General features: G+C 40.6%; 1 protein-coding gene across 5 annotated transcripts in view; it reads left to right on the top strand.

The window, feature by feature from the left end:
* Positions 1–166: 166 nt before the first annotated feature.
* The window catches only part of LOC132824986 (ataxin-7-like protein 1), a 243,594-nt gene continuing 216,562 nt past the window's right edge, over positions 167–27,198 (top strand). For 3 of the 5 annotated variants that reach the window (XM_060839937.1, XM_060839934.1, XM_060839933.1), the window contains exons 1-2: positions 167–286; positions 689–757. In XM_060839937.1, coding sequence (XP_060695920.1) covers positions 190–286; positions 689–757 — 166 coding nt within the window. In that variant the 5' untranslated portion in view covers positions 167–189. The remainder of the gene's footprint in view (positions 287–688; positions 758–27,198) is intronic. The other 2 variants (XM_060839936.1, XM_060839938.1) reach the window with 2 other exon arrangements.

Raw genomic sequence — 27,198 nt, 5'->3', positions numbered from 1 at the left:
TCTCTCCCTACCTCCCCCACCCCCTCCGTCTCCCTACCTCCCTTCCCCCTACCTCCCTTCCCCCTACCTCCCTTCCCCCTACCTCCCTTCCCCCTATGCTCCCCTCCCCCTCGGCTGAAGATGGCGGAAGGAGCCGAAGTTGACGTCACGCGGTGGCGAGGGGAAGCGGAGGAACAAGAAGGCAGAGCAATGGCGACCCTGGAGCGGAAAGTGCCGAGTCCCGAGGCCTTCCTGGGCAAGCCCTGGTCCAGCTGGATCGACGCTGCCCGAGTGCAATGTGCGGACAGTAAGCGGCCTGTTTCCGTGTCTCCCCCCACTCCCTGGGGCCGGCCGGCGTGGGGTGGGGGTCTGCTTCTGTCTGTGTCTCTGTGTGGGTGTATGTCCGTCTGTGTCTGTGTGTATGTGTAGGGGGCCGCGGGTGGTCCTTGGCCGGCCCGGGGCTGGGAGCTCAGACCCCCGGCCGGCCTGTCCCCCCTCCCCGGGAGGCTCGGACACGCACTGGATGTTGGTGTTGAAACCATCAACGAACAAGTGCCCCCCTTCCCCCTCATGTGGCCCTGGGTCACCACATAAACACTGGCATTTAACATTGCTCAAGATTGACTTACCCAGGTTGGCTTTTATTTCTTCAAAAAAAAACAATTTTTTTGTTGTTTTTCATTCCTTATTTCCGTTTACTCACGTGCAGATCAAGAATCAGAAGACACTGGAAAAGAGAGCTCAAAGAATAGAGAGGTGATGAGGCTCAATAAAGAAGGTAAGGATGGCACATCGATGCTAAACACAACAACACAACATTGCCCTGCAATTGCAAAGTGAAATATCGTTTCCATATGTTAACCAGCTGCCAGTCTTTGACAGGTATTGTAGTGAATGAATGAATGACTTGACTCCTGACATTCATTGCACAATGTTTACATTTGTTATATGTGTCAGTATTGGTGGCAGGCCACAGAGACGCAAAGGCACCAAATGCTTTCCATTACACAGAACACACCGTATGTGTTTGAAAGTTAATTTTGATTTTCACCTGAACTCACCTGCAGCTTCAAGGATCTCAGTGGATCCTGGTAGCTATTTATGTTTGGAAATGGTTTTCTTTGTTTTGAAATTTTTAAATGATATTCAATCTGTTTTGTCACTGGTTTAAATGCATTTGGGAATTTTGATATTCTGAATACCACGTTTCACTGCTACGTTATTGCAGTATGATTATAAAATCCTGAACTTTTGACCAAATTTTATTCAATTGCAAATGCCAAAAGCCCATTGGCAGGAATTTGTTATATTGCATAATTTTGCTGAAACTAGTCATCTGAATTAGTAAAAAGAGCATTGACAACTAAAATGTTGACTGGCTAGGACTCCCTATAAATAAACTTTCCAATGTAATACCATGCCATAAACTTTTACAGAATTTAGATTCTGAAAATCTGAAACAAACATAGGAACTGCTGGAGAAACTTGGAAGTCTGGTGGCATCTATTAGGAGTAAGCAGAGTTAATATTTCCCGTTCAGTGAACCTCCTTCGGAACTAATTTCCTCCAGCAGTTTGTGTTTTTGTTTCAAATATCATGCCATGTTACCAATTATGAAAATGACTCAAATTCAGCAGATGATGATGTACCTGGTACATCAGGCAGTGGTTTTCAGATTTTAATTCTGAAAATTTTCACTCAAACTGTAATTATTTTATTAGAAATAAGGTGTTGAAGATTTATCTATGGTAATCATTATTAAATCTTATGTTTAGCACTTTTTGGAATATTGAAATGAAGTGCCAAACAAGGTTTACTGATAAGAATTTAGTACCTTGAGTTCTTTGCTTGCTGTGTATTTAGTCACAGAACTACAGAATTGTTATGGTGCTGAATGAAGCCATTCAGCCCATTATACTGGCCATGGCTCTTCAAATGAGCATTATTACATATTGCCAATTTCCTTCTCCTTCATATCCTTGCACATTATTTCTACCCAAATAAACATCCAGTACCCTCTTCGATGCTGAATTGGATTTGCCTCCACCACATTTCCAGACAGTGCATTCATACCTGAACTACTCACTGTGTGAAACTTTCTTTCTCACCTCACGTTTGTTTCTTTTACAAATTACTTCAAATCTGTGCCATTTGTACTTGATCCTTTTATGCATAACGAGAACAAATTCTCCCTGTGTACTCTATCCAGCCCATTCATGATTTTTGAAAGCCTTTGTCATATCTCCTACAACCTTCCTTCTACAGGGAACACTCCCAACCTCTTCAATATATCCTTACAACTGAAATTTCTCATCTCTGGAACCATTCCTGTATACCTTCACTGCACTCTATGTAATGTATTCACAACCTTTCTCTAATGTGGCACCAAGAATTGTGCACAATACTCCAGCTGACGTCTAAGAAGTGTCTTGTATAAGGTCAACATGACCTTCATGCTCTTGTACTTTATGGCCCTAATAAAGGCGAAGATGCTGTATGCTTTATTAATGGCTCTCTCAACTTGCCCTGCCACCTTCAGTGGTCTGTGCTCGTATACACACAGGTCAATCTCAACGTTCTCTCTGAGCTGTGTGGCTGCGCAACAACTATGACGGTCCACTCATGGAGGATGGCATGCTGACACTGTGCCAAAGCATTCGATTCTGCTTTCTCCAACTGCTGTCACGCTTGGAGGTCTGCACAGCTGCTCAAGAAATAAGACCAAAACATAGGTCCCTCTGCTCCTGCACCTCTTTAGGATTATAATCCCGATTTGGTATTGTCTTTTGATGTTCTTCCTTCCAAAATGCATCAACTCGTATTTGTATGCATTGAACCCCATTTTCCACCTATGCACCCACTCCTTCAACTTATCTATATCCTTTGGAGTATTACACTGTCTTCCTCATGGTTTACAATCCTTCCACGTTGTCTTATTTTGTGTCATCTGCAAGTTTTGAAATTATCCCCTGCGTTCAAAGATATAGATTATTCACATGTATCATGAAAATCAGGGGTCCAAATACAAACCGCTGAGAAACTCCATGATGAACACTCCTCTAGTTGGAAAATTATCTATTAACCTTCACTCTTTGTTTACTATCACTCAGCCAATTCTGTATTAGGAACCTCCATCCCTTTTACTTCCTTACAAGTCTGTTTTGCAGCATTGTATCAAATGACTTCTGAGTGTCTGTATCAGCCGCATCACTCTCATCCAGCCTTTCTGTTACTTCTTGAAAAAGTTTTCGTTAGTTCCCCTTTAGAAATCTATGCTGACTCTTAGTAAAAAGTCCACCTTCATCCATGTGACTACCAATTGTTTCGTGAATAATTGTATCTAATTGACCTGGAGTTTCCATAATTATAAAATGGTTACAGTTTAGGAGACCATTCAACCCATCATGTCTGTATGGGCCCTCTGAAGGAGCAATTTACCTCATGTCACTCCCCCTTTTTTTTGAATAATCATGTAATTTTCTTTTGAATACCTTGATTGAACCTGCCTCCATTCTAAGGAACTGCTTTCCAGATCCATGTTTCTCCTCATGTTGTCATTGCTTCTTTTTGCAAATTACCTTAAATATGTGACCTCTCATTCTCAAATCTTTCTCCATTGGGAACAGTGTTTTCCAATCTACTCTGTTCAGAGTCCTTTAGGGTCTTTTGATGTCAGTTGGTCAAAAGTATACTTTCATCACTAAGCATTCACACTGATATCTGCTTAATTCTTTCACATGAATTAAAATATGTTAAACTAATTTTACAAGTGGTAGAGAATTATTTCTTCTTTAAACCACTGTGTGATTTATTACATGATAAGTTTAACTGTGGAAAATGTTTTCCTCATATACATTTTTTTTGAGAAGTACAGTAAATGTTCATACCCAAGTCAGCATTTTAGCAATGCCATTCTGAGCAAGTAATTTGCACATGTCAGCCTTCACCTTGAGCGTTTTTAATGCCTAGTCTTTCCATGACTGGCTGTTGTCTATCATAAATAATAACATAAGGGGAGTACAACTGTGAATTTGCAAACCTTAGAAATCTTTTATAGCTGTTTTACCGTCTCGCCAACTAAAACTAAATTTTGTGGGAGGTCTTTAATACGTCTTACTCATAGGCTATCCAAATTATCTCCAATCAATTGTGCATTTTTCTTTTGCCTATTTAATTTTTCCTGCATTCAATATTTTTATTGTTTTAATGGTGATAAGCAGCAGATATACCTGTTGGAATTTTTCATACTGGATGTTAAGGAATAAACTGGAATTGGGCTAGGAAGTTTTAAATTAACCAGACAACTAAAAGATTGAACAGGTTTTAGAAGTTCAGAAAGGGCACAATTTTGTGAAGAATTGTTTTTGAAAACGTTGGTTCAGTCTTTTCACCTCCTGAATGCTGTTGACTTATGGACACATCAACTATTAGTGTGCATTTATTTTCTGCAAATGTGCTAGATAAGAAATCCTAAAATATATCCCATCTGTTAAAAATCACTTTCAAAGGGCTCTCCATGAGGTGTCTTGCAAGAAGCTTGTTAGAACGATTTCAGGCATATGGTGTAGAGGAAATTGAGTAGCATGGTTAGGAAGCTGGTTGATGGCCAAGAGCAGAGTTGTCGGGGAACGGGTGAAGCTGCAACCAAAGAAAGTTTTGAAGTGATGTACTTAAGGGTTAATCCATTTTTATTCAGGGTGTGAATTGTTGTTTCGGGTTTGAGTACAGAGAACAGAGTCTTGAAATTTGATGACGCACAACAGGAGTTTTAGCATGCAATGAGGAGAACTTTGAAAGGCATAGCTAGATTGGTAGAGACAGACAGATGGCACATGCAATTTGTTGTGGATAAGTGTGAGGTAATTTTTTTAGTTTATAAAAAGAATGATCGCAAGTTCATAATTTACAGTAAGATATGCAAATATGTGGATGAATGTAAAGATCTCCGGGTTCAAGCTTATAATGTCCTGGATATGAGTATTAGAAAATAAAAGAAACAGCTATTTTATAACTGAGAGTAAAATGCACGAATGCAGGAGTAATGATAAATCTGCACCAACCAGTGCTTAGGTCATAGTTAAACTAATATATGCAGTTTTGAGCATCCACTGTAGGATGACCTTCAAGCCATAGGTATCATATAGAGTACAGTCGGCAAGATGATACCAGATATGGGCAGCTGTAGTTATAAATGATTGGATCATTTTCACTGGAGCAGAGTGAAAGCACACTGGTGGTGGGCTTATCTGATTTTATTATATAGAAAATTATTAATCATTTCAGGTGGAGTGACGGGGGAGAAAGGCTGTTGCCTTTGGTCAGCAAGTCAGTGACTAATTTAAAATCTTCTCGAAGAGACTAATGAGAGGGGTTGGGATCAGTTTTCCATCTTAAATCTTTTTGTTGTGCAGAGCCAGATTTTTTTTCAATGCATGAAACCTTCAATGCTGTGCCATGCAACTTGGGAGGAACATTGATAAGTATTTTACATAGTGTTGAAACATAGAATGCTTTTCCCACACAATGTGCATTGCATACTTTAAATGAAAATTGGATAAAGATTTAAATTAAAGCAAGATGCATGCAAGAGTTGATCCAGAGGATTTGTTTTAGATTGCATTCGCAATGGGCTGAATGTCCTCCTCTGCTGGGAACCTTACTAGTTTGAATCAATAATTTAACATAAATATCTCGGTAGGAAGATCTGCCTACTGAGTTAGTATGGGTGGAAATTAGGATGGGTTATAGTTAGGGGAAGGAAAGGGGACAGACAGACAGTGCAGAGATCCCCTGTGGACATTCCCCTCATCGATAAGTATACCGTTTTGAATACTGCTGGGGGGGATGACCTACCAGAGGAAAGCTATAGCAGTCAGTTCTCTGGCACTGAGCCTGACACTGTGGCAAAGAAGGGAAAGGGGCAGAATAGAAAAGAACTCGTAGGGGACTCGATAGGGGAATTGACAGGAGATTTTGTGGTCAGGTTCGGGATTCCTGGAAGGTATGTTGCCTCCCTGGTGCCAGGGTCCGGGACGTCTCCGATCGGGTGTATAAGGTTCTAAAGGGGGAGGGCGAACAGCCAGAAATCGTGTCACACATTGGCACTAATGATATAGCCAGGAACAGGATCGAGGAAAGAAAAGGTGATTTCAGGAAGTTAGGATGGAAGCTGCAAAGCAGGACGAACAGAGTAGTGTTCTCTAGTTTACTACCGGTGCCACGAGATAGCGAGGCAAGGAACAGGGAGCGGGCGCAGCTTAACTCGTGGTGTAGGAGGGAGGGCTTCAGATATGTAGATAATTGGGATGCCTTCTGGGGAAGGTAGGACCTGTACAAGAAGGACGGGTTGCATCTGAACTTGAAGGGGACCAATGTCCTGGGTGGAAGGTTTGCTCGAGTAGTTTGAGAGGGTTTAAACTAGTATGGCAGGTGGGTGGGAACCTGAGCTGTATACTGGTGGTGAGAGTTGATGCAGATGAGGCAATAGCAAGGGGTAGACCAGCTAGTGGGGAGGATTTTCCCGGGAAGGAACCAAGGGATCAGTTAAAGTGTGTTTGCTTTAACGCAAGGAGTGTCAGGAATAAAAGTGATGAGCTCAGAGCATGGATCAGTACCTGGTGCTATGATGTTGTGGCCATAACAGAGACATGGGTTTCTCAGGGGCAGGAATGGTTGCTGGATGTTCCAGAGTTTAGAACATTTAAAAAGAATAGGGACGGGGGATAAAGAGGAGGGGGTGTACCACTACTAATCAGAGAGGGTATCACAGCGACAGAAGCTTCCATTGTCAAGGAAGATCTGCCTACCGAGTCAGTATGGGTGGAAATTAGGAACAGCAAGGGAGCAGTCACCTTGTTAGAGGTTTACTACAGGCCCCCCAATAGCAGCAGGGAGATGGAAGAAAGCATAGGTCAGTAGATTTTGGAAAAGTGTGGACGTAGCAGAGTTGTTGTAATGGGTGACTTTAACTTTGCTGAAAATGTGTTGTTGGAAAAGTGCAGCAGATCAGGCAGCATCCAAGGAATAGGAACTTCGACGTTTCGGGCATAAGCCCTTCATCAGGAATGAGGAAAGTGTGTCCAGCAGGCTAAGATAAAAGGTAGGGAGGAGGGACTTCGGGGAGGGGCGATGGCGATGTGATAGGTGGAAGGAGGTCAAGGTGAGGGTGATAGGCCGGAGTGGGGTGGGGGCGGAGAGGTCAGGAAGAAGATTGCAGGTTAGGAGGGCGGTGCTGAGTTCGAGGGAATCGACTGAGACAAGGTGGGGGGAGGGGAAATGAGGAAACTGGAGAAATCCGAGTTCATCCCTTGTGGTTGGAGGGTTCCCAGGTGGAAGATGAGGCGCTCTTCCTCCAACCATCGTGTTGTTATGTTCTGGCATTGGAGGAGTCCAAGGACCTGCATGTCCTTAGTGGAGTGGGAGGGAGAGTTGAAGTGTTGAGCCACGGGGTGGTTGGGCTGGTTGGTCCGGGCTTCCCAGAGGTGTTCCCTGAAGCGTTCCGCAAGTAGGCGGCCCGTCTCCCCAATATAGAGGAGGTCACATCGGATGCAGCGGTTGCAATAGATGATGTGTGTGGAGGTGCAGGTGAATTTGTGGCGGATATGGAAGGATCCCTTGGGGCCTTGGAGTGAGGTAAGGGAGGAGGTATGAGCGCAAGTTTTGCATTTCTTGAGATTGCAGGGGAAGGTGCGGGGAGTGGAGGTTGGATTGGTGGGGGGCGTGGACCTGACGAGGGAGTCACGGAGGGAGTGGTCTTTTCGGAATGCTGATAGGGGAGGGGAGGGAAATATATCCCTGGTGGTGGGGTCCGTTTGGAGGTGGCGGAAATGACAGCGGATGATACGCTGTATACGGAGATTGGTGGGGTGGTAGGTGAGAACCAGTGGGGTTCTGTTCTGGTGGCGGTTGGAGGGGCGGGGCTCAAGGGTGGAGGAGATGCGGTGGAGGGCATCGTTGATCACGTCTGGGGGGAATCTGCGGTCTTTGAAGAAGGAGGCCATCTGGGCTGTACGGTATTGGAACTGGTCCTCCTGGGAGCAGATGCGGCGGAGACGAAGGAATTGGGAATATGGGATGGCGTTTTTACAGGGGACAGGGTGGGAGGAGGCGTAGTCTAGGTAGCTGTGGGAGTCAGTCGGTTGATAGTAGATGTCTGTGTTGATTCGGTTGCCCAAGATAGAAATGGAAAGGTCTAGGAAGGGGACTTTAACTTTCCCAATATTGATTGGAACCTCCTTCGAGCAGAAGATTTGAATGGAGCTGTTTTTGTAAGGTGTGTTTGGGAGGGTTTCCTAACTCAGCACGTTGACAGGCCGACGAGGGGAGAGGCCATTCTAGGTTTGGTGCTCGGAAACGAGCCGGGACAGGTATCCGATCTTGTGGTGGGAGAGCATTTTCGTGATAGTGACCACAACTGCCTCATATTCTACATAGCCATGGAGAAGGAGAGGATTAGGCAAAATGGGAGAATATTTAATTGGGGAAGAGGAAACTATGATGCGATTAGATATGAATTAGGAAGCATGGATTGGGAGCAATTGTTCCATGGTAAAGGTATTATAGACATGTGGAGACTGTTTGTTTAAGGAACAGTTGTTGCAAGTGATGAATAAATATGACCCTCTGAGACAGGCAAGAAGTGGTAAGATAAAGGAACCTTGGATGACGAGAGCAGTGGAACCTCTTGTCAAAAGGAAAAAGGCACCTTACATAAGGTGGAGGAAGGTAGGGTCTTGCTCAGCTCTAGAGGATTACAGGCAGGCGAGGAAGGAGCTCAAAAATGGTCTGAGGAGAGCCAGGAGGGGGCATGAGAGAGGCTTGGCAGAACGGATTAGGGAGAACACAAAGGCATTTTACACTTATGTGAGGAATAAGAGAATGGTCAAAGAAAGAGTAGGGCCGATCAGGGATAGCATAGGGAATTTGTGTGTGGAGTCTGAGGAGGTAGAGGAAGCCCTAAATGAGTTTTTTGCTTCTGTCTTTACGAAAGAAACAAACTTTGTAGTGAATGTAACCTTTGAAGAACAGGTGTGCATGCTGGAATGGATAGAGATAAGAGGAAGCTGATGTGCTGAAAATTTTGTCAAACATTAAGATTGACAAGTCGCCAGGCCCGGACCAGATTTGTTCTTGGCTGCTTTGGGAAATGAGAAATGCAATTGCTTTGCCACTTGCAAAGATCTTTGCATCCTTGCTGTCCACTGGAGTTGTACCTGAGGACTGGAGAGAGGCAAATGTAATTCCTCTCTTCAAGAAAGGAAATAGGGAAATCCCCGGCAATTACAGACTATTAAGTCTCATGTCTGTCATCCGCAAGGTTTTAGAAAGGACTCTGAGGGATAGGATTTATGACCATCTGGAAGAGCATGGCTTGATTAAATGCAGTCAACACGGCTTTGTGAGGGGCAGGTCACAAAGTTCTTTGAGGATGTGACTAGAAAAGTTGATGGGAGTTGAGCTGTAGATGTGGTGTGTATGGACTTCAGCAAGGCATTTGATAAGATTCCCCATGGTAGGCTCATTCAGAAGGTCAGGAGGAATGGAATACAGGGGAACTTAGCTGTCTGGATACAGAATTGGCTGGCCAACAGAAGACAGCGAGTGGTAGTGGAAGGAAAGTATTCTGCCTGGAAGTATGTGGTGAATGGTGTCCCACAAGGCTCTGTCCTTGGGCCTCTATTGTTTGTAATTTTTATTAATGACTTGGATGAGGGGATTGAAGGATGGGTCAGCAAGTTTGCAGACAACACAAAGGTTAGAGGTGTCGTTGACAGTAGAGAGGACTGTTGTAGGCTGCAGCGGGACATTGACAGGATGCAGAGATGGGCTGAGAAGTGGCAGATGGAGTTCAACCTGGATAAATGTGAGGTGATGCATTTTGGAATGTCGAATTTGAAAGTTGAGTACAGGATTAAGGATAGGATTCTTGGCAGTGTGGAGGAACAGAGGGATCTTGGTGTGCAGGTACATAGATCCCTTAAAATGGCCACCCAAGTGGACAGGGTTGTTCAGAAAGTATATGGTGTTTTGGCTTTCATTAACAGGGGGATTGAGTTTAAGAGTCGTGAGATCTTGTTGCAGCTCTATAAAATTTTGGTTAGACTGCACTTGGAATACTGCGTCCAGTTCTGGTCGTCCTATTAAAGGAAAGATGTGGATGTTTTGGAGAGGGTTCGGAGGAGGTTACCAGGATACTGCCTGGACTGGAGGGCTTATCTTATGAAGAGAGGTTGACTTAGCTCGGACCTTTTTCATTGGAGAAAAGGAGGAGGAGAGGAGACCTAATTGAGGGATACAAGATAATGAGAGGCATAGATAGAGTCGATAGCCAGAGACTATTTGCCAGGGCAGAAATGACTAACATGAGGGGTCATAGTTTTAAGCTGTTTGGAGGAAAGTATAGAGGGGATGTCACAGGTCGGTTCTTTACACAGAGTTGAGAGAGCATGGAATGCATTGCCAGCAGCAGTTGTGGAAGCAAGGTCATTGGGGACATTTAAGAGACTACTGGACATGCATGTGGTCTCAGAAATTTGAGGGTGAATACATGAGGATCATTGGTCTGCACAACATCGTGGGCTGAAGGGCCTGTTCTGTGCTGTACTGTTCTATGTTCTAAAGATAAGTCTCAAATGTGTGTATTTTAATATTTATTCAAGGGATATAGGGATTGTTGGCATTTATTCACTTTTCTCATTGTTCTCAAAGAGCTGGGAATGAGTTACATTCTTGAGCTGTTGGGGTTTGTGTGGCATAGATAGACTCTCAGTGCTGTTCGTTAGGGAGTTTGACCCAGTGAAAGTAGTTGAACAGTTTCTGAATCAGGATGGTGTGTGGTTCACGGGAACTTGCAAATGTTGATGTTCTTACGAGCCAACTTGTCCTTTATAGCTATTCAAAATCCTGGATTCGGTGGGGGGTACTTTTCACAAGATTTGATGAGTTACATTGCACTCATGGTGTAAAAGTGAAGAGTATAAATAATTTGCCATCCAGCGCCTGAAATGGTCAGGAAGTTATTTAGTTCTGAATGGTGTTCAACTTCTTTAATGGTATTGGAGCTGCACTTATCCAGGAAAATGAAGAGTATTCCATCGTACTCTAAATTCTGCTGACTAGACTTTAAGAAGGCTTTGGAATGTCAGGAGATGTGACTTACTCACTGTGGAATTCCATCCTCTGACCTACTCTTGTAACCACTACATGTATACGACTAGTCCAGTTCAGTTTCCAGTCACTGGTAATGAACTGAAATTTTACGCCACACTAGTCAAATTGAATATAATTTCCAATTTTGCTGTTAGTGAATTAACAAAAAATCATTTTGAAATCGATCATTTACAGCTGGTGATGACTTTATTTATTAATAGATTGACTTTTCTCTTTATAACAATTTACAGTTGTGCTTTTTAATTTTATCTGGTATTGGAAAACATTTCAGAGATGGTTTGCAGCATTATGGAGGCAAATTATTAACTTCAGTTCTTTCAAAATACTTATCACTTGTACAAAAATTGTTCAGATTTTAATTGCTTTATTAGACCATCTTTGTAATTTAAGAGAAACTATTTTGTTTTGATTACTTGTTTGGAATATTTAGTCATTTGTTAGAAAAATATTATTATCAAATTTAGACTTAAACTGTTTAACAACAGTTGACAGGCATACAGAACTAAGTGGCTCAGATGAAAGCTCAAAAATCTTGTTTGGAGTGTGCTATGCTAGAATGGGGTGTAGTACTGGTAGGACTGGGGAAAGAAAGGCTGAGCGAGAACCCATAGGTTTATGATAAGGCTACAGAGGAAGTCTGATATTGGCTTAGTGCAAACTGTGAATTGTAAGTTCCTCTGAACTGCCAGTGAAGTGGCCTGTTCTTGGAAAGGAACTTTTGCCAATATGCTTAAGTTTCACTGGACAAATTATTGTGAAATAAAGTATCCTGTGATAATAGTTATGGCATTGTAACCCCACTCTTTGAAATTGAGAAACTGGCTTAGTTTCTGAGCAATCCTAGTACAAAATGTCGATATTCCAAACAGCAGAAAAAAAATCATGAATTTGACTGAATCGAAGTAATTAGATGTCAAACTAGAACTTTAAAAGCCTGAAAAATTATTGTGAATGTGGAGATATGTTTTAAATGATTTATTAAGTTTTTAGTTTAATTACTTTCAATGACCACAGAAGCCTGAACACACACACACACACACACACCAGCTGGTTTCGAAACGGTTTCTACCCTACTGTTGTTAGAATACTGAATAGACTCTTAAACTCTTAGCATTTGGCTGTACCTGTGTTTTTGTTTTTGCCGCTGTTTATCTATCATTTGCTTATCTATGCTATTTAATTGTGTGATATGCCTATATTGCTCGCAAGACAAAGCTTTTCACTGTGCCTCGGTGTACATGACAATAAATTCAATTCAATTCAATTCAAATTTAATTCATGAACCATGGAGTGTCATTCTGTTAGATTTTATTTATTGTTGGAAATATTGTAGATATTAGAACAATTTTTTTTCTCAAGATCACCGTTCCATTCTTTGCTTTCTGTACTTGATTTTACATTGGTGCACTAACTCCCATTTCCTGATTCGAGTTTTGCATGCCTCAATGAGGATTCTTTAATTTGAATATTTGCGGAGATGTACTGCTGGTCCTGTTTACACGGTTCCACATTCCTTCAAGAGGATGAGGGGTTGCCTCGTTCTTCTCTGCACTGTAGGTTAGGCTCTGCTGAAAGAGTCTGTTGGCAGCTGGTATTGCAATGAATGGCAAGTGCCTTTAGTTCACTGCTAACTTCAGACTCTGGGCTGATTTGCCACAGGTCTGAAGACATTTGCAGTGCCATATTTGGAACTTCAAAGAATGAGGAAGAAAAGTTCACAGATGAGAGAAGGAGAAAGTCTAGAAAGGTAGACCTATTGTTGTAGAAGAGGAAAATATACTGATTCAGCCATTGCACTGTGAGAAATAAAAGTTGACGTTTATGCTTTGAGGGTATCTGAAATAAATTCAACAATGCAGGATTGAGTCATCTAAAGAAGAGGGTATCAAATTAGATGTGGGTGGAGGAAATAATTATATCACTGAAAGATTATGAAATGGTTCAAGTGGGTATTGCAGGGAAGCACTGTGCATATTCACATTTTAACTGTACAGTGTCTGAGGGAATGAGGAACATGAGCTTGCCTCAAACAATAAAGAGGGACCTATAGTTTGAACCGCTTTCCTTTAATGAAACAATGTATAGCAGGTTAAAATAAGATATTGTATTTATTTTTATTCTCTGTAATTTTAAAAATATAGCATTGAAATGCCAGTAATTCCATGGCTTGATAATGAAATTCAACATAAAGGAGTTAATTGCTTTATTTATAATATACAGCAATATTCTCAACATATTTAAAAAGAAATGCCAGTGAATTTGTTAAATGGGGCCACTGCAACACTGTATATGCTGCTATCTCCCATCCCCATTACCAGCACGATTTTGGAAATTGTAACAACAGATTGAAAGTCAGACTCAGTTAATTTCTCTTTAAGGTAGATAAAAACAATGACTCCAGATTTTGGATTAGTGGTGCTGGAAGAGCACAGCAGTTCAGGCAGCATCCGAAGTTTAGCAGAAAACTCGACGTTTCGGGCAAAAGCCCTTCATCAGGAATAAAGGCAGAGAGCCTGAAGCATGGAGAGATAAGCTAGAGGAGGGTGCGGGTGGGGAGAAAGTAGCATGGAGTATAATAGGTGAGTGGGGGAGGGGATGGAGGTGATAGGTCAGGGAGGAGGGTGGAGTGGATACGTGGAAAAGAAGATAGGTAGGTAGGACAAGTCATGGGGACGGTGCCGAGCTGGAAGTTTGGAACTACGGTGAGTTAGGGAAAGGGGAAATGAGGAAACTGTTGAAGTCCACATTGCCCTGAGGTTGAAGTGTTGCGAGGTGGGAGATGAAGCGTTCTTCCTCCAGGCGTCTGGTGGTGAGGGAGCGGCGGTGAAGGAGGCCAGGACCTCCATGTCCTCGGCAGAGTGGGAGGGGGAGTTGAAATGGTTGGGCCACAGGGCGGTGTGGTTGATTGGTGCGGGTGTCCCGGAGATGTTCCCGAAAGCACTCTGCTAGGAAGCGTCCAGTCCCCCCAATGTAGAGGAGACTGCATTGGGAGCAACGGATACAATAAATGATATTAGGGGATGTGCAGGTAAAACTTTGGATGTGGAAGACTCCTTTAGGGCCTTGGATGGAGGTGAGGGAGGAGGTGTGGGCGCAGGTTTTGCAATTTCTGCAGTGGCAGGGGAAGGTGCCAGGATGGGAGGGTGGGTTGTAGGAGTGCATGGACCTGACCAGGTAGTCATGGAGGGAATGGTCTTTGCGGAAGGCGGAAAGGGGTGGGGAGGGAAATATATCCCTGGTGGTGGGGTCTTTTTGGAGGTGGCAGAAATGTCGGCGGATGGTTTGGTTTATGCGAAGGTTGGTAGGGTGGAAGGTGAGCACCGGGGCGTTCTGTCTTTGTTATGGTTGGAGGGGTGGGGTCTGAGGACGGTGGTGCGGGATGTGGACGAGATGCGTTGGAGGGCATCTTTAACCATGTGGGAAGGGAAATTGCGGTCTCTAAAGAAGGAGGCCATCTGGTGTGTTCTGTGGTGGAACTGGTCCTCCTGGGAGCAGATACGGCGGAGGTGGAGGAATTGGGAATACGGGATGGCATTTTTGCAAGAGATAGGGTGGGAAGAGGTGTAATCCAGGTAGCTGTGGGAGTTAGTGGGTTTGTAAAAAATGTCTGTCAGTGTCAAGTCGGTCGTCATTAATGGAGATGGAGAGGTCCAGGAAGGGAAGGGAGGTGTCAGAGATGGTCCAGGTAAATTTAAGGTCAGGGTGGAATGTGTTGGTGAATTTCTCTTTACCTGATCAACTTGATATTCTTTGAGTTGTTGCTAACTTTTGCAAAGTATCTATCTGTTTCAACTGTTACTCCTTGTAGTCATCTTAGAAGTTGCTAGTTTAATTCTATTCTTTTTGCATTGTGTAACCTATTGGTCTGGTGCTTCAGTTATTTCTTTTATCTAGAGTATGTCAATTGGGCTCTATGTACATGCATACTCGTTACAACCTTAAGATAGTGTGTTGAAGAGTTGCACAGTGTAGACAATTTGATAAAAGTTAGACAAATTCTATGACAATGATTTACCCTTGATCTGCTAGTTTCCTTTGTGGGTAAGTTAAGCATTAATTCAAGTATTTTATTCAGCAGCTAGTATTCTTGCTGCAAGACTGCTGAAAATAGCTTTGTCTTTTTTTTGGGTGCACACTTTTAGCTTTTTCATGTGTTTATGACAGCTAAAATTAAAATAAATGATTATAACACTTGTTACATGCGATATGAACTAAGTATTTATAGTTCAGTAAAAATTATTTGTAGCTGGTTTGTTGTGAGTTGCAATTGACATAAGGTAAAGTTAAATGTTTGGTCATTGGCAATATTTGTTCAAGTTGTGTTGTAATGTATTTGTGCTATACTTAATTTTAACTTGGTTCTATTTTGGATTGTGTAAATGTGGACTTAATGTTGTGGTGCTGTCTTTTCTAATGTGCATCAGTAGGATAGATATGCATTATTTATGTTTTTTTAAAAAGTCCATAGACAAATAATAGGAAGATTTTTTCTTTAATATTATGCTGACCGTTTAAAACTAGAAGCCACCAGACCCAGTTGTGTGTCTCATATATTTCCCCTGATCTAGTTATGTCCTGAGCCTTTCTTGCATACCTACCCAACCAGCTGAGAGATTCAGGAAATTCCTCTTCAACCCCTCAAAAAATGAACCAATGCATAATAAAACAATGTTTTTGCGCCTCTTTTAACTCTTTGTGTATTTTATCTTGACTGAAGTTCTCCCCCCTCGTTTTGAAGACACTAACTTAATCAGGGCTCATTGCCATTGGCTGAAAATCAGTTGGGAAATGGATTGACACAGATTTTGTGAACTTGGCGCTGAGTCTGACAGGATCACAGCATTACAGTCTACTAATCAGGAGCAGAGCTTTCCCTTTCTTAATCACTGTGCTTTTGTTTGGTTGAATTCCAGTTGATTCGGGATATTCTAGGATTCCCGAGTGAAGTTCTTAGGGCAATAGAGAGCCCCTTTAATCCTTTTTATAAAGTACATTTTGATTTCTTGAGAATGGCTAAGTAATCAGTTTTAACAGTGGTCATTGAGGGATAAATATTTGCCAGCATTACCCAAGGAGAACTCTTTTTTTTGTAATAGTAAAGGGAGTCTTTTACCTCTCAGGGCAGTGGTTTAACAACTCATCCAAAAGCTGGTGCCTCCAAGAATGCAGTATCTCTTCAGGATGGCAATGGACTGTCACTTCCCAAATGTTTGCAATTGCCTTTCATTATCTCCGTTTCTCATTTGCTGTTTACATGATATAATCCCATACATTTAGAATACTATGGAATGCCTAGCAAATTGAAGAACATATCATTGATGTGGTATATTGAGAATAATTGTTTCCCATTTCATTATTCCTCAGCCCGATATTCTTGTTGATTGCTGATAGTAAAAATTATGCTACATCTGTGGTGACTAAGGGTTGTGTAAATCATGAGTATTACTCCCTGGCCACTAAGTATCACACGGAACATATCTTATTCATCATGAAATCACAGAAATGGTACAACTCGTTTATAGAATGTGATTAACTACATAGTCAAGTGTTAATTTATTTAACCTGTAACAAGGTAAAGTGTTGACACTTAATAGAATTAGTCAGTACAATATGTGAAGTGAGTACTTGCTGCTATTTGCTTACAGCTGCTTCTCAAATTAGAATTTAATATCTGTTAATGATACCAGCATCCATGATGGTACCTTTCAAGTTCGTACAATTTAATTAATTGAGATATTTACAAATTTATAATACAATATAATTGGGAACATCACAAAATCCTTTTAAAGTTGATAGTTGAAAACAGCTTAAAATAATCACTAACTTGTTTTGTAATGAAAAGCACAGCAGTTGATAAACACTTCATTCAGTTGATATAAATATATCGTTTTTACAAAAAATGGTGTTTTGCTTCCTTTAAATGTTACATACAGTCACTCCTATCAATCTACTACGCTGTCACTCCTCTTTGAAGCTTCTCGAGTGTGGGAATTTCTCATATCATTGCGGAGAGTATGTTGTTGAGTTTCTGCAGTATTAACAGTGGGTACATTATATCCTGTTTAGTCTCTGACCTCTTTTTGCACTCCGGTCTTTCTTGGTTTTGGGGGTGGCGGGAGGCTTCTTCATACTTTGCTTGATTGCTGGTTGTTTTTGACCCAGTTGTGATACATTTCTTAACTTGTGTTCTGAAAGTTTCAGTCCCCATGTACCTCACTTTCCAGACCTCTTCCTTTTTAGAGCAAACCTCATTTCCACTGTTCTGCAACAATGTTTGTGATAATACTTTATATTCAGAGGTGTATTTAGACCTTTTTTTGAAGAGAGGTTTTGAGCCATAGGTGTTCAGCTCTCACCTCAAGCTCATAAAAAGGCCTCACAAGCTATCTAAAAATTGGAACAATAGAAGCAGCATGAATGGGTGAAGTCAGGCTTCCACAGAACCAGGGTTTCAGTTTAGTTTTCAGTAGTTATTGGGGTTTTGAAGTTGGCTGTAGAAGCTGTAAATCTCTCTTGGCCATAGCAGAAAGCTGGAGTTCTCCCTGTTGCCAGAATCACATTGAGACAAATCAGTTTTACTGACTTTGCCTTTGCCAAGGGTGTATTTATGGGATGTAACTATGTTGGAACAGTTGCAGTTTAGTAGTTAAATAATCTGTTATTCTGTTGAGTTTTCCAATAGAGTTAAAGTGATACCACTTCTTCTTTGATTGTATTTTAAGGGTAAGAACAAAGTGTGTTTTGCTTAAAGCCGAGTAGTGTGACTGACGTACGAGGACTCCTAGAGCCCTACAGCACAGAGACAGACCCTTTGGCTGACCAAAATGTCCATCCATGCTAACCCCATTTCACTTACGTTTTTTTATTTCATTTTAATTTAATTGTAACTGTTTATATTTCTGCCTTTATGATCCTCTGGGCTAGAGGGAGATTCCTGGACCAATATCCAATTAGAGAGCAGTTTATGAATATTACGTATCTGGAAGACAGTACCTTACACACTCTTTAAAATGAAAGTTAGGTTTTAGGCTATATCCTTAGTATATTGGTCTGCTCCAAAACATGTTTCATTTATGGATCCGCTGACTCTAGTTGTTCCAACATTAGAGTTTAATTTAATTAGAAATGCTGATTATGAGGGATATAACATGTTTTTGTGTTGAAGTGTTACTTGATCTGATGTATAACCATAACCTATAATCTTGTATTCAAGCCAAGCCAACGTCATCTTATTTCCTTTCCTCAATTGAACCCATCAGTGTAGCAAAAGGCTTTGGAATGTTGTCATATAATTTACGATTTTCTGTTTAACTTTTTTGCAGTTTTTGTTTTCTGATATTTTTGAGAACATGAAGAATGGGAGTTACAGGATTGTGGAGCTTTAAGATGTTCATATTCCTTTGTAAAAAGTAGTATACTGAAACCACAGCCTAAGTAATTCCATGTCCTTCCTCATCAATCATATTGCACTGCCTCTGACAGTGTGGTCATAATGTTTCTTTAGTCTGTTGTTTGGAAACATTATGTTTGCTATTTTTATTTTGTTGGATGTTTTGCAACTCGGTGCATGCTTGCATTTCTGGATTTCTTTATTTTTCTGACAATTTTGATTTCTTCAAAGCATTTCAGAGTTATAATAGAAATTTAACATCAGACTCAAAGCACATGAGGACTCATAGAGTCCTACAGCATGGAGACAGACCCTTTGGTCCATGCCGACCAAAATGTCCGTCCATGCTAATCCCATTTCAAACCCCATTTCACTCATGTTTTTTTATTTCATTTTAATTTAATTGTTACTATTTATATTTCTGCCTTTATGACCCTCTAGACTAGAGGGAGATTTCTGGAATAATATCCAATTAGAGCGGAGTTTACCAATATTGTATATTCAGAAGTAATCCAGACATTTTAATCAGATGGTGTAGATAACAGCGATAAATCATGGCTCATTAAAAATTACAGAATTTAAATTTTTTTTTTCTTTGCACATCTACTTCTTAAACTTGAAGTCTCCTGTGAAATCATATATGGAGGTTTGGATCTGCTGGCTTTACGATGGAAACAACAGTGGACATTTTGAAAGATATTTGCCGCTTAGAATTTGGGGCTATTAATAAGTGTCAACATTTTCTCAATAATTGCGTATTGGGGAAGCATGTTGGTTTGATGTCTTGTATTGATGGAAATTTCAGTAATTTTATTTATAGGTTACATGCAAAATATTTTCCTTAATATGACAAATTGTGGATAGTTTGGTTAATAGAACCTTTCAGAAAATCAGCATCATAGTGCTAAAGAAAATAGGAAATGCAACAGGTCAGTGTGGAACTTGAAGGGTTGTAATTTTCCGCTGCTGTGTGTGAGGTGCGGTTTATATTTGCCAGGTTTTACTAAAAGGGCCAACAATCATTCAGTTCTTCAAATGATGGCACTGCATGATAACTTGAAACCAGTTATTTTAATATTCCACAAATTTCTCGTTAGGCCACATTAGAAAAATTGGTTGCAATTGTGAGAACCTTCCATTCAGAATGGCATTGATACATTAAAGTTAGAGCTCTAGGTTCGGAACCAAGGTGGACAATACCACTGTTTTCTCATCAGAATAAAAAAGATTTGAGGAGCAATGTTCCATGTTTTAAAATCTTTGTTGTAGATGGTGTAAACAAATTCACTTCACTTAGATTTTGAACATGGTGTTGGAGGATTGTATATAATTAACAATAAAGTTCTTTGATCCAGTGTTTTGTGAGAATAGGATAAACAGAAATTATCAAGATGAAAAAAAATTTATAGAATGTTTTGATTCCTTAGCTGAATCAAAGAGTTTATTGCTATACTTCACTGAGATTAAAAAAAAATCTTTGTGTAGCACCTGTGATGGTCTCAGGACATCTCAAATTGTTTTAGGGCCAATGAAGTCTTTGAAGTGCTGTGACTGTTGCAATGTAAGATATGTGAAAGTTGACTTGCACATCACAAAGTACCCAAATAACAGTGGTTTATGTCAACGTGAGAGACCTGATAGGAACTTGTTTAATCTCATCTGAAAGATGGCACCTCCGGCACTGCTTAAAACCCTCACTACAACATTGGAGACTTATCCTAGATATTGTGATGTATAGATCTTGCAAAGGTTGATAAAACCTTGTGGGTAATGACATAACAAAATGGCAAAGTGATGGTTAAGATGCATGGTATCAAGGGGCAGGTAAGTGTTTAGAATGGGTTTGGATTGGGTTGGAGATGTAGGGTCCAGCAGGAGCAGGTGGGGAGGGTAGTTGTCAAGTCTGGCTGGATTAATATCTGGCAGTGGGGGACCTTGGTTTAGGTCCAAAAACAGAGGGAGGTTGGGTGGAATCTGGGCCAGTGAGTAGAGGGGCGTGAATGAATCTGGCAGGGGTGTAGGGTCAGATCTCGTGGGGTGGTGATGCAGTTTAGGGGTTGGCGGATGGAGAGGGTGGAGTCAGGTGCAGTTCAGTGCGGGTTGTTGGGTACTGAGGGATCCTGTCAGGTCCCGACATAAATGATGTCGAGTCTCAGTTGAGGGTGGGTTGGTGGGTTTGAGACTATGAATTTTAATAGTCTGAAGTTTCGGAATAACTATTGTATTTAATTTCATTCCAGTTTTTGTGGAGATTTTTTTTAGTTTCAGGCAAAGTGGAATTGCACAGAGGAACGTTCAATTTTCCACTGATTATTTCTGAGAATGCTATGGTGGGGATTCCACAGGATCCCCATGCACACAGCTCCAAATTAATGCCTGCAAAGTAACCTTTTGGCCAACAGAAAATCCTGCTGCCTCCTGCCCACAAAATCTTTTAAACCAATGGACAATTTCAACAAAATATGGTAGACAAATAGGACATAGCAACCTATTCTGAAAAAAGGAATAACTGATTAGGATTTGGCAAAAGTACAGATCCAGATTCTGGAGTTCTTTAAAGGATTCTTTTAATTTGGGGAGACGGTCCAATTTGACCAATACACACGTACAGCACGGAAACAGACCCTTTGGTCCAAGCCGACCAGATATCCTAGATTAATCTAGTCCCATTTGCGAGTATTTGGCCCATATCCGTCTAAACTCTTCCTATTCGTATACCCATCTAGATGCCTTTTAAATGTTGTAATTGTACCAGCCTTCACCACTTCTGGCAGATCATTCCGTACACATACCATCCTCAGCATGAAGAAGTTGCACTTAGCTCCCTTTTAAGTCCTTCCCCTCTGCCCTCCCCTATCCTGGGGAAAAGATCTTGACTATTCACCCTACCGTGCCCCTCATGATCTTAAAACTTGTTATTTGGATTTGATTAAATTAGAATATTATGGATTGCCTCAGATGGCTGAATGTTTCACAGCTCTCTTTTTTAAAAAGAGCAGTTTTTTTCACAACATATCATTGGATTTGGATTGCTCCGAAGCCTCCTCAGTTAGATGAAAACTCTTATTAAAAATAATCTGTTTTCTACATTTACAGTTAGAGGGCATCAGCCTGGCTGGGCGAAATTGTGGATGAGCTGCGCAATTGTAATAACATTGAGTTGAGAATGTGTGGTAGAGCTATGTGCTCTGCTGAGTACCCTTTTCACTTGTGTACATTGGAATTGTAGATGTGTACATTTCTAATAAAAAATGCAAATTAAAGCAGGATATATGACTTCCAAATTGTGAAAGATTGATCTTTTGTTCTGGACTTGACACTTTACTTAGCTTCCTCTAAATACAATATGGAAAATGACTGGAAGGTTTTCACATTGGCAATTGTGGGGTTTTATTCATTGCAATGTATTATAAAATGACAAGTTTCACATAGCTGCTGTTATTTTACTGTGAGAAAGGGAATTTAAGCATTTTGGAAAATTTTCCCATGTTAGTGGAGCTTTGTAATTGCACTTTGTTTTGTAATAACAGAACATATTAGCAGTTACTACAGTTTAACAAGTATTGTCAATCTCCTGTGACATTGAAAAAGGCAGGTTGGTATAAATCATCTCCATTATGTCACTTTCCACTTTATTTGGGTTGCTTTTCTCCAGTCTCACACCCACGGACTCTGACTCCCTTACTCTTCTGTTTTTCATAAAATCTAATTTTGTTTCTCCTTAACTTTTCTCCTCTGCTTCCAGGTAAATAGTTTGTTATTGATATGGTGGAGATTAGAACCACGTGTGTGTTTAGGATGGAGGGTGAAAGTGCCTATTAGCTGTTTCATTTCCATCTGCTCCCACGGGCTGGCACCCATTAATTTATTTATCCCTTCATCCACCCATGACCCATTCCCTTTTTTACTTATCCTTCTTCCCTATCTACTGCTCAAGGCCTTTATCCTCTCTCCTCTTTTGACTACTAACACTTATGAAGGTATTTCATTGTTCTCAACAAAGCCATATTTCATGTAGCAAAAATACACCACTTCTGTCTGACTGAGGAAGTTCAGAATGATACCAAATTAAAAGGAAAGGCATGCAGTTCTAAGAAATTGCAGGGTAGGGCAGCAGATAGGGAAGCCACAAAAACAAGCTAAGGATAACTTCAAATCAATGAAGAACATGGAGTAGGAAAACTATAGACACTGATAGTAAAAGCTTCTACTCATATACGAGCATACACCCTTTGGAGAGACTTGGGAAATAGAAAAATAACAGACATATTGATCAGTTGTTTTAGATTATTAGATTAGATTACTTCCAGTGTGGAAACAGGCCCTTCGGCCCAACAAGTCCACACCATCCTTCCAAAGACCAACCCACCCAGACCCATTCCTCTACATCTAACACTACGGGCAATTACCATGGTCAATTCACCTAACCTGCACATCTTTGGATTGTGGGAGGAAACCGGAGCATCTGTGGAGACACGGGGAGAATGTACAAACTCCACACAGACAGTCGCCCAAGGTGGGAATTGAACCCAGATCCCTGGTGCTGTGAGGCAGCAGTGCTAACTACCGTGCCACCCATATTGCTATGCACAGTAGAAGGTTCAGTAGATAGTTAAATTTAAGAGGTGAGGAAAAAGGAGCAACCCGGAACTTGGCTGAATTTCTTGGACTTTGTGTTCTACCTTAAAAGTAAAAGGACTGCAGAGATAGTGGATGCATTGCTTTCCAAAAATGTCATGATTTTGGAAAAGTCCAGTGGATTAGAAAACTGCATATGTAAAAACTGTTGAAGAAAGGAGTTAAACAGAGCAAGAAGTGATAGACCTCGTTTAAAAATGAAAAAATAAAATTACAGAGAGTGCACAGGCTATAGTTTTGCACTAAGATTGCACAACTATCATTAGATCACAAAATAATCACGTCACAAATAAAAACAAGGTGACATGCTGTCCAACCTGTCTACAAAAATGAGATAGCAGATATTTAGAAAATCATAGTACAGTTAGACAGTGCTCTTTTGTGAAAAGGAATTCAGCTTGCCAAGTTTATTAGAATTCTTTGAAGCTGTAACAACAGGATGGATGAAAGGGAACTGCTCGATGTAGTGTTGGGTGTAATTTATTACCTTGGATAGAGGATTGGCTAATCAACAAGAAAAAGAGAGTTAGGACAAATGGGTCATTTTCAGATCAGTAAGCCCTAAATAGTGCCACAAGCATTATAGACTACAGTCTGTATTAATATCTTGAATGAAGGATCCAACGGTATCATAGCCAAATTTGCTGAAAGTATGAAGCTAAGTAGGGAAACAGGTTGTGGCAAGGATGCACAGAGTCTACAAAGGAGTTTCAATAATTTAAGCAAACAGATGAAAATTTGACTGATCGATTTATAATGTAAAATGTGAAGTGGTTCTCTTCAGCAGGAAGAATAGAAAGACAGAGCATTGTTTAAATGGATAGAGATTGCAGAATGCTCTGGTCCAGAGGGATCTGAGTGTCCTTACCTATAAATTGCAACAATTAGCATACAGATGCAAGAAATTAAGGCAAACGTATATTGGCCTTTGTTATAAGATGAAAAAGGAATAGTAGTTGGGAAATCTTTCCATAACTTTACATACTATATTAGTAATTAAAATTGCTCAATTGTTTTAATTATTGATTTGTACTGGTGGTGAGATTGTGCATAAAATGCAGTGTGCACTTTTGATATCCTTACTTAAGTAGAGACATCTTTGCATTGGAAGCATTTCAGGTCTGTTAGGCTGGTTACTGACAAGCTGTTATATGAGCAAAGTTTGAGGAGTTTGTGCTTGGTCATTGAGTTTGCAAAAAGGAGGAATGACCTTATTGAAATATTTAAGATTGTAAGGAAACTTTTCAGGGTAGATGCTGATAGTGTTTCCCCATGTAGGGCTCAGGCTAAAGTTACAGAATAAGGGGACATTCATTTAAAACCGAGAGGCAAAGGAATTTCTTCTCCCAGAGGGTCGTGAATGTATGGAGTTCTCTACCCAGAGAACTATTGAGGCTATATCACTGAAAGGACTTGAAAAGACGATAGAGTTTTTAAATGTCAGGGAGTGTAAAGCTATACCGAGTTGGCATGATAAAAGAGTTGAGGCCTGGGGTAGAGAAGTCATGGTCTTATTGAATGGCTGGGTCAGTATTGAGAGGCCAAATAGCATACACCTGCTCATTTTTTGTGTGTGACAGGAGATATTGTTGGAAAATATTAAGATGTAAGATTTCCAATCCAACACCAATAGATATGAACTTTGAGTATCTTTTCATGATTGGTGAGAAACCGTAATATAGTTCTTTGGTTTAACCTTGAACTCACCAGAAAATGAAAAAAAAATCTTTTTTTTTCAACTGTGACTTCTTGTGTCCCTAATTGTAGTTCAGTGGGAGTCATTATAAGGGTGGGGAAGAAAAATGAGATTAGAAGAGAGAATGAAGAGTTCACATGAGGGAGGGAATAAATTGAAGGTGAGCCAACTGTAGCAATTGACTCACCTGTTTGAACAATACAGGTTGATAGGAATAATTAAAATTGTTTTACCCCTTATTCTTTTAGCTGGAGATTAGTATTGCGTAGATCTGCATAAGGAGATGTAAAATAATTTGATTAAATCCAACAGTTAGTGACTGCTGAAGACTGATTGTGGTAATGAAATTTTAAATCTTTGACAGGTCTTGAACCTGATTAAAGCAGTTATCCTTTATCAGTAATTGGTTAAATATAGAGGGCTAGTGTAACTGAATGTATAATTATGTAAGTGTAATTATGGTCAATTATTTTAAGATCACCCAAAATGTAAATTTAGTTTGCCTTTTAAGTGCAAAGCATATGACAAAGAATATGGCATAAAAAAATTTCAGTACATTTAAAGTACTTATTTCCTATATCTTCAGACTGTGGTTCATTATCCTTCCTTGTCCTGCTCCTAGATACGATAAACAGGATGTTATGCACTGTGCATTAGCAACAGTCGAGGAATACACCCAAACCAGGATACTATTGCAAGCTGATAATTCCCTACACCAGTTGTATTTGCAGCTTCTTGGGTCCGCTTTGTTTAAGGTCACAACATTTGTGATTATATTGCTGGTATCCACAGATATTTTAGATTCCTATGCTATTTATATGCAGCACTGGGTTGCTTGAAAATATCTGTTCTTCAAAATCCTGCATCTTTGCATTCTTAACTGTTGAAGGGATCACTTGATGGTTCTCTAATGCTCTTACACTGCATGATGAGGCACTAATCAATATTCACTTGAAGTTCTGTTTGCTGTCTGCAACTGGCTTGTTGCAATACGCAGTCCTGTTAAGATTGATATATGCCATGTGTGTCTACCACATGTGTGTCTTTAAAGGGAAACCTGCTTGTGTGCAGCCTGTTTGTTTCCTGTGCAGCATGTTCCTGTTTATTGAATTATCACTCAGCACAGTGGGAGCATTGGTGCTATTATGTCTTTTAGGGGGGTTGCAGGTTCAACTCTGTTTATACTGAATTAACTGAGTTTAATAGATTTGTGAGCTACTGAGTAAAAAAATTCTGATTATTTTCACATTGCTAATCATTCCTAATAGATCTTGCCCATAGTGGAAGATGCATATACGTAATTATCATATTTTGATAATACAATATCATTTTCTTGCTCTGGATTGTTGAATAGTAAGCGAGCAATCACCTTTCCAACTCTTGCATGCAGATGGCTGCTTGGATGTAAGGTAACTGGCACTGGTAAAATGGTGTGACCCACCGAGCTGGTGAAAATGTTTGTTAACGTAGCCGTGGTGAGCATTAAGTCAGACTGTACACCAAAATGACTATTAGTTTTGCTGAATTTGAAAAGTGACACGCAATAGTTATTCAGTTACTTGGCAGGTAGTAGGTAAGATCAAAGGCAGGGAACAGGACCAGCTTAGTGTTTCAGCAAAGGCTGTAGAAAGATGGTAAAGATTAAGGATGAGACCAGCCTGGGACCAGTGTTGGATGGATTGATCTGGAGAAGTTCTGGGCTGTGGCTAAACTGTAGCATGAATGTTTCTCTCAAATCTGTTTGGACAGTTATTGGTGAGGCATGAATTTGGACCGGGGCACAAGAGCCTCTAGCTTGAATGTATATTTGCTGTTCTTGGCAGAATCCAATTTGTCATGGCGTTGGCCGAGCTGACCTTGCCTGGTCACACCCCATAAAATCCTGCTAATAACACCTCATGAAGTGCTTAATTGTGCAAGTAATTATCACTCAGGTTATTACAGAGTTTTGACTGATCACGACTGAGGTTTAGCTGAGATTAGAGATTTCTTTTATGTTACTTAAATTTAGCAGAGGATTTGTTAAGTAATTCATCATTTTTCCCTCAACTAATACCACTGAAAATAGGTGAATTGGCTGTTTACCTTATTCTGTTTGTCAGAAGAGGTAGGAAGTATGTTCTGTGTTTGCCTGCATGAACTTGGTGCACTTCATTGTATTTAATTGATTTGGAGAAAGTGATGGGGCAAAAAAAAATGGAAAGCCTGAAAAGGTTACACCATATACTGCACAGATTGAGGTCCTAATTCGATACCCGCTGTGGTTAGTGCCAGTGTGGCTGATCTAAGCAGGGACAGTAGTTGACAGGCTGGAATTAATATTTGT

Source organism: Hemiscyllium ocellatum, chromosome 19 (genome assembly GCF_020745735.1).
Source record: "Hemiscyllium ocellatum isolate sHemOce1 chromosome 19, sHemOce1.pat.X.cur, whole genome shotgun sequence".
Taxonomy (NCBI): domain Eukaryota; kingdom Metazoa; phylum Chordata; class Chondrichthyes; order Orectolobiformes; family Hemiscylliidae; genus Hemiscyllium; species Hemiscyllium ocellatum.
Note: the sequence above shows the minus strand (reverse complement) of the source record. Positions and strands in the feature narration are given on the sequence as shown.